Here is a 13068-nt window from a genome sequence, read left to right as displayed (position 1 = left end):
TGATTTGGCATCTGAGCAGTTGGGCTCTGGCTCCCTGGCTCTGGCTTTGGGACAGTTACTGCAGCAAACACAGATCCGTAGATACAGTGGGACTGCGACCCGCCATGGGTGCCGCACTCTGAGGCTGAACACCCAGGAGAAAACCCCCCAAATACTCAAGTCAGGGAATTAAAAGCTGCCTCACTTTGCTCACTGCCTGCTATCATTTCAAAAAAACGGATCGTTTCTGGTGTGGTTGTCTGTTTTAACTTGTCAGGCATCAGTGGCGTGTCACTGTGAGCGGTTGTCATTGTGAGTCACTGAGAGCAGAGCTACTCCACATGCATACAATAAGGCTGTGACATCAACACCATGCTCTTAATGGAATGCATGTTATGCGGCATGGAGGTGCTGGGAAGAGTTTATTGAATAGTGTTTCACTGTCATTTTATCACAGTGTTGTCACATTAGACTGTAGCATTTATTTGACAGATTTATCCAGACAGTGAAAATGCAGTTAATGTAGAAGTAATTAAAGCTGTTTCACACTGCAGTTCAAGAAAAAATACAACATTGTTATGAAGTAATAAAACAAGTTGTAATGTTTATTATCCGAGGGATATATCTGATTTCCTATTCATCCCAGTGGCGTATTTTGTGTGTGCGTGACTGAGTGAGCAGCTGTGTTGTGTAACTGCAGTAGAAGTAGTGGACGTGAATGTTAAACTTCATGTTCGAGTCTGACAAACAGGTCTGGCTGAGTCCAAATAATGAACAGCATGTGACATGGACAACTGGCTCACAGCACGCGTGTGGAGTCAAACAGGAACACACAATAAATAAATACTTGCCTCTACTTCATATATTTTGGTTCTTCTAAGATGTCAGGAAAGACTTTTTAACAATGTCCAAAGTTATATGTATCAAGTGACGTATTTTACACAGTTATATGAGATATGAGTACCAGATAAATACTAAAACCAAACAAGATAAATTTCCACCAAGATAAAACACTCGATGTGAGAGCTGTTCTGAAGTTCCATGTTTTTATATCCTAATTATCCCTTTGTCAGAAACTGTCCTTTAACTTTAACTCTATGTCAGTTTATTATAGCTATTAATTCCCAGTAAAAAAAAAGGGAATTCAAGATATAATATGTAACAGTTCTTCATTAAAAGGTTTAAAAAACTACTAGACCTATGTTATATATTGTGTTGAGTTGTGTACTTACATGATCCAAAATGTTTCCAACAATGTTCAAAACCAGAGGAAACCCCAATTTGATTCAAGATAACAGGACTTTGGTCACCATTTAATTGCATCATGTCTGCTTGGGGCAAACAACATGAAGGAAAAAGACCGTGTTAACCAGTAAGCCAGTGAACAGTTTTTTCCTTCCATATTTTGTATTGGTCACTGGTAATGGATCACAGTTATTCATTGCCATTTGGTGTGTCACATGAATAACATTTTGCATTACCTCATCCATGAATTCCACGGTACGTCACGATGTCATCAAACTGGAGCTTGAGAGAGTCTCATTTGGAGGACGTGTTTTACCCGGCTAGTGAAGACCGCCTCCGGAGTTGGCAGCATAGACCGCGAAGGCCGAACCAGAATGAGAAGGTCTGGTCTACAGAAGCTTTTTCGTGATTGTCATCGCCAGCTCGTCCCGTCCTGATTGCTGTTGCCTAGCAACAGAGCTGAAGTTTACGCGAGTAGAAAGTTTTAATGCCCCATACCGTTCGCTGTTCGGTTGAGTGTGATACTCAAGCGTCGGACCTCTGGTCACTTGCGTCATTGCCTCTTTTAATAAACAGTCCATCGCTGAAGCGTAGTGAATCCTGGGATAGGTTGGGGCCGGGAAGGATCCACCTGTTGGAGCCTTTGTTTCTCATGGCATTTGTCGGCCACATTTGAAGGAGCGTTCGAAATGGGACAACCTAGTTGTGCCGCTGTGACGCAATCTATGTTCAAATGCAGCCCCTGAAGGATACAGCCCGTGAATTGAGACACAGCTTAGGTCTTTTGCTGTTTAGACTGAGAGACCCCCAGCAGCCAAAGTCACATATTGTACATTTAAATCAACACCCTCCTTACAAAAATGAGTTGCTCCCCAATCAGTGAGCTGTGTCATTCTCCTCTAAAACCTCTGCAGATGCATTTATCTCTGCCTGTGTTTTCATTCACAATTTTACTTCAATGATCATTTCTTTTTTTTCTCTACTCCAAAGGATCCGTGTAACATGACGCTAATCAAGCTCGATAAAATATTAACCCCAACACAAATAATTAATCAAACAGCTTCGATAACAGAGGCAAAGCAGTCGGACTGATTTTCTCAGAACTACTTGTTTAAGTGTTTTGTCACAGGGACGACACAGAATGTCGTACTCTAATCATGTTTTCGTACTGGACGCAGTTGTTCGAGATACTGTATCTGGTGTTTGCTCAGAAAGAACAGAGGACATCCATTGGCGCATTACATGTCAAAGGACTTTGTGTATGTTTGAACAAGCCTCGAAGAGTTTCTGTTGTGTTTCCTTTAAGAGTTTTGTCACTGACATATTTCAATCTCCCTGAAGGCAGAGCTTGTGCTCACTGCTGCCTGTGGAAGACACGTTTTTCAGGCTCACAGGAGTATTGACTCAGCTGTAGTGGAGCATTATGTGGAGCAGGCTCCTGGTTTACAGCTTGTGAGCAGAGGAGTTGTAGGTGTTTACACAGAGATAGGGATAGGTGTGCGTGATGTGTAAAAGGAACAGATACATCAGTCAACCCAGCAGCTCAGCCGTGAGCCATTTCCTCACTCAGTCACTCAAAGAGCAATCAAACTCTTGTGACTTTTTCCGCATATTGTTGAGTAAAGTCAAATATTAACTGCATATGAACTTAAGTAAGAAGTAATTATATGCAACATTAATGTACCACCCTGGTTCCAATAGCACAGTTGATCTTTTTAAGGAACTTCTTTATTTTAGATGAAATCATCTGTAAAGAATATGACGTTTTCAAGGGCGGTTTTCTTTCTGAACAATAACTATTTTCCATTACAACACCTCAAATTTGAATTTGTCTCTTGCTTTTATAAGCCTGTAACATCTAGAGCTTAAATTTTCTAAGACAGATTAAATCGTGGTCAAAGTGTTGCATTTTAAGACTGATAACCTGCAGAGTAAAGATGCGACCTGTTGGTATGAACCCAGCATAGTTAATATTTTATAAGGACGGTTCAGAGTCACGTTACACAGGTCCCCCAGATTTGAGAGGAGTGACCCCACAGAAACATAAATCTCACAACTGAATTTCAAAGATTTGCGAAAGACAGATGTTCTCCAGATCACCTGGTCTTCATTCTTTTGGAAGATGATCTCTTTTGTTTCATAACTTTTATTTATATTGCACTTCTCAACAAGAGGGATAAATGAAATCAAGAGTTCAAGACATCAGAGGCAACAAGCAAAACAATACAATAACATTTCAAATCAAAGGCAGCAAATTATATAAGACAAAATCTTAAATCAAGGACAACAAATAAAATAATACATATTTTAAAAGTAGTGGCAAATAATAGGATAAAGGAAGCAATTAATAGCTAAAAACATTCAGTAAAAGCTACTCGGTAAAAGTATGTTTTGAGAGATAATTTGAAAACAGACAATGAAGTTTCAAGTCTGAAAAAGAAGGTTGGAAATATGACTCATAAAACAAAAATAATGGACTGTTTGAGATATGCGTTTTTTTCTTGGGAAATTTAAATATAGCATTATCAGTGTCATTAGATTTAATACAGAATTAACCTTGACAATAGCCATGCAATTTAAATAAATTCTTCTCTTTCCTGAGGCATATACATTATTTATTAAAATCATCTCTATTCATTGGTCTGAGTTCATGTGTGACAGCTGTGTAGTGAAGATGGATATTAGCAATGACAAAAACCTTTGTAGTGACACGCAGCCTTGTCTTTACTGAATAACACATGGCTTCGGATCGGGCCGGATGCTTCAGCCAGACACCAGGTTTCTGTTTTCACTCCATGTTAATGTTACAACAGGTTGCTTAGCAACCCCCTCCTCTCTCCCCTCAGTCGACTTTCTCCATCTGCCGCCATTGGCTGAAGTGGCTGGTGAAGTGAAGTGTTATGCTTTGGCTTTTCAGGGTCCATGACACAAAGAAGTCCCCTGATCATGGACGCATGTAAACAAGGCAGTGAAAAGACAATTTATGCTTTGGTGATGGATTTAAGCAGCACTCCCCCCCCCCCCAACCTCCACCACCAGCAGCTCCACCTCTCTCCCCTGCGTTTCATGTCAGAGACAGATGATGGAAAACAACGGCATAATGGCCGTCGTTGGCAGATGATTTAATACGAATCAGCATGTTCGTATACATCAAACCAAAACAGGATTTACGAAGTGACACTAACGCTTTGCATGTTTATATAATTACTGCAATATGTAAGAAACAGCCATGAAAATATGAAATGTGTTTTGTCGCCTGTGCAGTCAGGCTGTTATTGATGCCTGTTGTGTTTGTGTCTGGGTGTGACGGGGCGAGTCAGACTGGGCTCGGCATTCCTGAAATAGACAGATGATGGGGGACTCGCTGCATGCTCATTTCACACGAGGATACCTTCATAGCACTTAAAATTGCTGGATTATCACATCGCCGTTTATATTCACGTTTAGCCGCCATATCCTATGACTCAATTATCAAGTAGTCGTGTCACACAGGCGCTCGCTGAGTTATATTAGGGAACACACTCAGAGCTTCCAATCCACGTTGGGGGACAAAATATCCAGTAGAGATGAGGACTCACTTTCAGCACCCTCTCAGACAATGATTTGAATCATCACTGCAGCTCACCTCGTGTGGAACGCCCTGTTATCTAAGCCAGGAGGAATCTCTGGTGCACAGCTGAGCTCATTATCTAGTGACATTAAATGCATGTCATGCGTGTCTCTTATTCATATTCCTAAATTAAATGGCACTATATTATCTCAACAATGTGGTTGTTGGGGATATTTCTGTTATTGATATTTGTTGTTATTATGTCCTTATTTGCTCATAAGCTTTTCTCACTTTGAACTTTTCACACAGCGCCGCCGCTTACAAAATAAACTCAGAGAGAGTCCCCCGAAGAGATGCCGCAGAACTACTTGAATATTCAGTTTAATGTTTATCCTTACTCGGGCCCTGTGAGCCAAGCGCACTCACTCCTGGAGTGAAGCCAGAAGCCCTCGCTGTGAAGATGTAGCACCCTGGGTAAACTGTCGGCTCATTGACATTCTTATTTCACTGGCTCTAGAAGCCTAGCAGGCACGTTGTAAGCAGCCTGGCTCTCCAACACAGTGTCGGTAACAGGCGCTGCTGCCTTCCTCGGGACCTTCACATGTGCCGGCCAAGTGTTCCCTGTCGCAGCACAGGGATCTGGCCATGCTCACGTCCAACAACTGTCAGGGCTTCTCAAGGACACGCTGGCAGGCTGCAGGCCTCTCCAAGCAGGGACACATCTTTCAGTGGCTCGGTGTGATTGGTGCTTTTTGTTTCTCTCTCAAAACGTTTTATTCCTTATTCGAGTTCTATTCCTATAGGGTCAAAACAAGCCCTCGTAATGACACTGACACTGTAAGATAACTATAAACTTGTTAGGTCTCAGTCTCTTCATTAGGCAAGGCTTAAAGAATTCAAAGGCATAGAAGCAGTGTATAGTCTCGGCTTAATCTCCATCCATTATCGACATGAATGCATAATCCTGCTCCAAGGCCCATAATGGCCGCGGTGTGTAAGTTACATACATTTCCTTTTATGCTGCAGTTGTTTGAAATGAACTTCAAATAGCTGGGCTGAGGAATGTGTAGAATCCCAGGCCGCTGTCCGGTGTGGAAGCTGTTTATGGAAGAGAGTCGGGAGGGTGCAGGGGTAGGTGGGGGTCTCTTCTCAATTAGGGGGATAAGCCGCTGCTCCGGAGCGGCCCTTTCGAGCCATGTTTGGAGCTGTTTGGTGGGATTCACGCGCAGCGCTGGAAAGGCTTCTCCCCTCTCTGCCATTTGTTGACAAAGCAGAAGTCAAATGGTGTTATGTAATGGCCCTTTCTCTGCAGCCACAGTACAGCTGAGCGTGTGATGAGAGCTCTTTTGTGTTAACATGGCATAGACCCCCCTGTGTGAAACACATCATAGTTCAACTTGGAGCCACCCTCCCCGGCTTTGTTTAGAGTTCAGATGGGACAGACAGAGAGAATCTGGAGCCTGATTCCGATAAAGTGACTGTTGCTGCCAGCAGAGAATACTGTGGTTCACCGGGTAAGATATTGAACTCATAAATCAAGTCAGGGAAAATTCTATTCCCATAAAAATACTCTATCTAGTACAGTTAGATGAATTTGTTGGATACCATCCAGTTAATTGTCCATGCATGTGTTAATATGGAAGTTTTCACCAGTTTTTTTGTTGGTTTGTTTGTTTTCAAGCAAGATTACACAAAAGCAACTGAACAGATTTCCAAGAAAGCTTATGAAAGGATGCGGTATAGGTCAGGGAAGAATCCATGACATTTTTGGTGTGGATCCAGATAACAGGGTGGATCCATAACATTTTTATGACTTGACAACATTGCGAGATATATTTGGAATACGTTTTGCAACAAAATTGATCCTCCTCAAAGCCAATAAACATATTTTACAAAACTTGAATTATCCCAATTATCAAATTAATCACATAATGATATATGTCATTGTAATCATTGTATCATCTGGGTTATAAACTGATTGTTCCGCAAAGAGCTAGTTTAAAGATTTATTTTTACACAAAATGAAAAATGGATTAATCAGCTAATAATATTAATTCATCATGTATGGAACCGTAAGTGACAGCCCTGTATATGTAATCACACATTAACATGCAGCCATCATGTTGACTGAGGTATTAAAACCTTTTGGGCAGCTGAGTCATCCAGTAGCGAATTCCAGCCATCCTCCACTGGTCCGTCTGTTCCTCGTCTGCTGGCTCCGCCGGGGCATTTGGAAGGGGGAGGAGGATTTTATATGGTAGCCTGTACAGTTGTTGAGTGGGTGCCACATTCCCAGGTGGCATGTGGTGACAAGTCCATCTGGGCACGCCTGTTGTCAAAAACAAACAGACCCCCTACATAGCGAGGGTCAAGGTCACAGCTAGGACCGTCCCTCTCAGATGAGACCCTCAAAGCTCAGGCAGACGTCTCAGGGGGCTTCAGAGGGACCAGGACTTTAGGACCGACGGTGGACACATCATCGAGTAGGTAATGCATCGCTCTAGATCCACTGTAATGCTCGCAGATGATCATAGTCTGGCAGTTGCTTGTTTTGGAAAGATATTTTTGCTTCAACCACCCAAGATAATTTATTTGGAGATTTATGTGTGTCATGCAGTTGTGGGACTGAGAGCTGCGAAATGAGATGAATCATCTGGCCTTTGCTGCGTGTTCCTGCTTTTAGCTCATCACACATGTCTGAGCTGACAGGGTGTTTTATTGGCCGTTGCCTTGACTGATGATTTTAATGCATAAATAACACCTGCGCTGTTTCAAGGCTTGTCAGCTCTGAGAATTCACTGCCTCTACAGATGATCAGAAGACGTCAGCGCTCAGGAGGACTGTCAGGACTGCTCTTCTTCACTTTTAAAGAAACATCCAAATATTCTTACTGATAAGAAACTGCTGCTCGAAACTAGCACAGCCTGAACTCTATTGAGGGACGCTGGTGGAGAATGTGAGCTGAAAGCTTGAAAAATTAAACCTTCGGTCCTCTGACTTTATCTCAGTACCACCTGAACTTTGAACCCCCCACTTTAACTTCATGTTCATTTGTTTTCTGCGGAAGATTTTATCCAAACTGACTTTAAGTGACACTCGACAGTACCTCTCATTACTGCAACAAGCCGCTCCTGTAGATCGTAGCGCAGGTTCTGGTCCAGGCTCTGGTCATCTCACGCCTAGACTAGTGCAGCTCCCTCCTGGCTGGTCTACCTGCTAGTGCCATCCGACCTCTGCAGCTCATCCAGAATGCAGCAGCTCGACTGGTCTTTAACCTACCTAAGTGCTCTCACACCACTCCGCTCCTCCGCTCCCTTCACTGGTTACCAGTGGCTGCTCCCATCCGTTTTAAAACAGTAGTACTTGCGTACCGTGCTGCGAACGGATCGGGTCCAGTCTACATCCAGGACATGGTCAAACCTTACACCCCAGCCCGTCCACTCCGTTCTGAATCTGCCAATCGGCTTGTTGCTCCCTCACTGCGAGCTAAACACTCAACAAAATCACAACTCTTTGCTGTCCTGGCTCCTAAATGGTGGAACAAGCTCCCCAATGACATCAGGACAGCAGAAAGTCAAAACCTCTTCCGTCGCAAACTAAAGACACATCTCTTCTGACTATACCTTGGATAAAAAAATTAACTATATATATTTAGTAGCACTTATATGGCACTTACATATTGCACTTTGTAGTTTGGCTTTCTTGAAGAAAATTGTACTTACTTGATTCTTGTTGTACCCTCATGGTTGAATGCACTTATTGTAAGTCCCTTTGGATAAAAGTGTCAGCTAAATGAAATGTAATGTAATGTAATTTGAGAGACGTAGACATCTGAAATTTCCCCAGATTATAAGGAGTGATGGTGCATTTAGGTAAATTGCAGTATTACAGGAGTTTGGCTGATAAGGTTTCTTCTAATGTCCCCTATTTTCTTGGCATGAAAACTGCGGGCTGCCACAGAGCACCTCACTGCTTTTTCACACACTGGATGGATGGTGTTCTTTGCCCGGCTCTGCTCCGAGGCATCTCTTCCTAAAAAGGCCAGTGGGTGATCTCAGCTCTCCTGTGTTTATACAGCGAACTGAACACTGCAAGTTGTCATCTTCACATTATCTATTAGATGTGAGAGCTTCAAATACTCCCACGTCACCCTTTCTACTGTATATTCACCATGTTGGGGTTCATCTGAGGATACAGAGGCAAGTGGACTCCTCACAGGCATGTCCTTTAATGGTTTTGGAAATTAGATCATGGATTCATCGTCTCGGGGGGTCAGGAAGCGAGCGGATGTTGCTGATGAGAGAAGGCAAATAAATACCCAGTTTCTGATGCTGTGGGACAGCTCAGCACCGAGCCCAGTAGAGGTTTTGAAAGGTCTTTTGCTGCGTGTCCCCACGGGACCTGTTTGGAATTGCTCCCATTTTCCCTCATCCATTAAGGCCTGTTTGTGGAGGTTTCCAGCTGGAACATCATTCCCTTGCGTGTTCCGCAGGTTGGCTTATTTACTGCTATGCGTAAACACAGTGCGCACAAAGTTCCACACAAACTCTGCTATGGCTTTAAATTGACATCATAAAGTAAATTATAAATGGATTTCTATCACAATCCCCCAAAGCCTACGAAGGAAACTACGAAATGTGTTTGTATGCATGCATGAGTGACTGTTGGAGAGCTTTTGTGCGTGTGTGTGTGTGTGCGTGCGTGTGTGCGTGTGCGTGTGCGTGTGTGTGTGTGTGTGTGTGTGTGTGTGTGTGTGTGTGTGTCTGTGTGTCTGTGTGTGTGTTTGTGTCCTGACTCAATCAGCCCCTCTCTTGGCATTTTAAATGGGGATGTCTCCTAAATTAGTCGTGCAGGCCGAGCACAATGGGAGGCCCAGCGGAGCAGTGGGAAGTGTTTTACAGCTACTTTTCTGGTGGTCCTGGTGTTGCCTCTGCCTGCTCCGCTGATGCAGCTCAGATTAACATGCAGTATGTTTGTTCTCCCCTCTCGTCCCTAAGGGAGAACACAGAAAACGGTTTCAATTCATTTCAATGGTCCAGTGCAGATCAAACTTCCTGCTAAGACCAAAGTGACATCATCAGAGTAATATCTTAATGAGTGGGATGGCCACTTAACCTGCAGAGTTAACTGAGTATAAGCTGAACTTTAACTGACTAGTATCATCCTCTTTAACATGTGGTTTGAGTCATTTTACATGTTGCAGCTGTTGACATCCCAGATAAGATTATTTTTTTCTTTGGCTTCATATTTATCACTTTCATCTTCCACATGAATAACAGTGATATTGGATTTTCAGGACAGCTGATCATTCTGAACCAAGCATCTGATCCAACCGCTGCCGCGACTTTTAATATCAGTCAAACTATATTTATCTTGTAACACCGAACCAAGAAAACATCATAATAGATATCAGATTTTGTTATATGAAACACTATAGAGGTTATTGCTTTTTTATTAAATTTAAGGCTTTAATAATTCATTCCCAGCTTTTTTTTCCATTCGGTTAATCCCTCCAGTGTAAGAAAAAATACATAATTTGAATTTGGGATTATCTTTGCTGCATTTCGCTGCCGTGCATATCAGCATTTTTGTATGTCTGCAGGCGGATTTAAATGATAACTCACACCCATCTACATTCATCTGGTAGATATCCAGTTCTTTCCTTTCCTCCTTCAATGTTTTAAAGTGTCATGTCTTCCTTGTGTTTCTTCCCCAGAGCTGTCCAGCAGAGGGCAGTGTAAGACCGAGAGCATCTCCCAGTAAGTACGATTAGATAACACAAGACAGAACTTTATTAATCCCAAAGGAAACTCTTGTGCCAGATCTTGCTCCAAATTTACACCAACGAATAAATATTATAAAAGAGAAGTATACAAATGTCAAGAAAGTAATGAGGGGTAAGAGATGAGCAGTGCCCACGTAAAAAACAATACAAATACAATGTAAACATATAAAAGAATAAACTAAAAACTAGACTAAAATAGGAAATTCCTAGTTTGCATATAACTATAATGCACCCTATACATGTACACCATTTGCAAAGAAGAAGAAAAAAGATACATGCATACAATATTAAATTTCTAATTATGAAATGTGTGCGTGTGCGTGTGCGCGTGCGTGTGCGTGTGCGCGTGCGTGTGTGTGTGTGTGCGTTTAGCTCCATCAGGTCCTCGTACAGTCTGCACTGTTAGGATCACGCCTCTGACAACCATGAAAGGCTCTCCTGACCTGATTCCTGCCGCAGGTGACGTGTCCCTCCGCCTTATGAATCTTTCAGCACCTACAGCCGTGGGACACCTCATACTCTCTAAGAAAACTTAGAAGGATGCTTTTAAAGCTCATTTGTCAACAATGTGGTGTCAGGTTAACAACTTGCGTTGATGAAAAAATGATATACATTTTACATTATACAGCTTCAGCTGCTCTACTTCCAGCCCCGACAGGGTGATCATAGATAATTAGTTTTACGGCCCTACCGGATATTAATTTGATGTCCTGATTTTGATGTTACTGTTCTATTTTAGTCATTTGGGCCATGAGGTGGTGATAACTTGGATTCCCAGCTGCTCCCCAGAAGCAGGAGTGCACATGAGTGTTATAACACCACATAAGACTGCTATGTCTTGAACAATGAGGAGCTGTGGAAGTGAGACTCTAATTTTAAACGTTTTCAGACCTGGACCCGAGCAGAGTGTGCAAGGGGAAAGGGGTCGTGACTCTCAGGGCCACCCTCGTCCACATCGATGATGAAGGCTGCATCAGTGAGGAGCCGAATGTCATCACGGCGCCAAGTAAGTCAGAGCGAATGCCGCAGCTGATGAAAACCTGCGTAGAGGACGGCAATAGCTGCGTAGCTATGTGAAAAAAAGGACTCATCACTGGAGAATGTGGACAGTGGACGTGAATGTTGCAGGAATTTAAAGAACATTTCATCATCTCTTTTTTTGTTATGAAAAATTCCTCACATGCCTTTCACAGATCTGTTTTCAAGTGAGGATTATGTAACTCATCACGTTTTGAAATCTATGCTCAGTCACAGGGCGCACACACGTCCCCGTCGTGATTAAAGGGCGATTGCTCCGATTTTCACTATGGCGTCAAAGAGGTCTTTTGTTGCGTCCTGCCCACACCGCACTTTGGAGCAGGGGGCCTGGACTGTGGGCTTGTTTGTTGCGTATAGAGCACATTGGAAACAGACTGGAGGCTGGCCAAGGCTTTTTGGGAGATGCTTTAATTGTTGTAGAGCCTGAATATAAAGGCCAGTGGAACAAACGGCCTTTGCAGTCGACTGAATAGACGCTTTGTTCTGATGACAAAGTTCAGAGATTGTGGGAGAATCTATTTTTTTTTCCTTTCCTGGGGGATATTAACAACTGTGTGCTTGAAAACCACCAAAAGCGTTCACATGCTGCAGAATGTAATGGAGATTTATTTGATCAGCAATTATCTCTTATGGTTTTCTGGTTTACCGTTATAATTTCATTGAAATACTGTATTTACTGAATGCGTTCAGTGTTTTCATTCTGGCTGCCTTCACTGCCTAACTGAGAGAGTTCTGGACTGTTTTTAGGTGGCTGGACAAACCAGATTAATGGTGACAGCTCTAAAGCGGGACTGGCTGAGGGAGGCAGCAACATCACAGCTGATTTACCTCCTGTAAACAACACTCGGTGCCAGGTACGTTCACTTCCACTCCATTTAACACACGACCTTTGTTTGGCTCTTTGTGCTTTTTGCTATTATGAGAACTATGCCATCTCTGTATTTTGATTTCAGGAACATTCCAGGGAAAATGTGAACTTTTCTTCACATTGTTTTTTTTTTTTTCACCCTCAGGCCAATTCAGCAGAAAGCATAATTGAAATTCAGACTCCATCCTCCACTGACATTCACAACTGTATCACGCCGTCCTCCAGCTCTGTTTATCCCTGCACTAGCATAGTTAACCCCACCATCGTCCTGCTGCAACACAACAGAGGTGAGCACAACAGTCTGTAACCTGGGGATGATGGTGTAAACAAGAGTTTTCTAAAGCTTGCAAGTTTGCCATGAACATAATGTTATACTGTGTGTGTGTGATATGCTTGATTGTACTGTACGTCCGACTGTTACTGTGTCTTGTCTGTGATCCATTAGCCTGGTCTTGCTCTCTGTACCACATAATCAGTGCTGTCACAAGTTTGCTTCATTGCTTAGTCACATTACACTGTCCTGTCCTTGTCTTTGTTTCTCTCACAACAGAGAAGCAAAAGCATCTTTCTCATTTGGAAGGTATGCACTCTGCACTCATGGTG

At 42.8% G+C, this 13068-nt stretch overlaps 1 protein-coding gene across 11 annotated transcripts in view; it reads left to right on the top strand.

Moving 5' to 3' along the window:
• The window catches only part of LOC117775031 (sorbin and SH3 domain-containing protein 1), a 40753-nt gene that overhangs the window by 393 nt on the left and 27292 nt on the right, over nucleotides 1-13068 (top strand). For 8 of the 11 annotated variants that reach the window (XM_034607774.1, XM_034607773.1, XM_034607771.1 and 5 more), the window contains exons 2-7: nucleotides 10491-10533; nucleotides 10932-11018; nucleotides 11449-11565; nucleotides 12345-12451; nucleotides 12611-12752; nucleotides 13016-13045. In XM_034607774.1, the coding sequence (XP_034463665.1) occupies nucleotides 10985-11018; nucleotides 11449-11565; nucleotides 12345-12451; nucleotides 12611-12752; nucleotides 13016-13045 (430 nt within the window). In that variant the 5' untranslated portion in view covers nucleotides 10491-10533; nucleotides 10932-10984. Of the gene's footprint in view, nucleotides 1-7237; nucleotides 7262-10490; nucleotides 10534-10931; nucleotides 11019-11448; nucleotides 11566-11917; nucleotides 12194-12344; nucleotides 12452-12610; nucleotides 12753-13015; nucleotides 13046-13068 lie in introns of those variants that run through there. The other 3 variants (XM_034607769.1, XM_034607772.1, XM_034607777.1) reach the window with 3 other exon arrangements.

The sequence above is a fragment of the Hippoglossus hippoglossus genome, chromosome 15, assembly GCF_009819705.1.
Source record: "Hippoglossus hippoglossus isolate fHipHip1 chromosome 15, fHipHip1.pri, whole genome shotgun sequence".
In the NCBI taxonomy this organism is placed as follows: Eukaryota; Metazoa; Chordata; class Actinopteri; order Pleuronectiformes; family Pleuronectidae; genus Hippoglossus; species Hippoglossus hippoglossus.
Note: the sequence above shows the minus strand (reverse complement) of the source record. Positions and strands in the feature narration are given on the sequence as shown.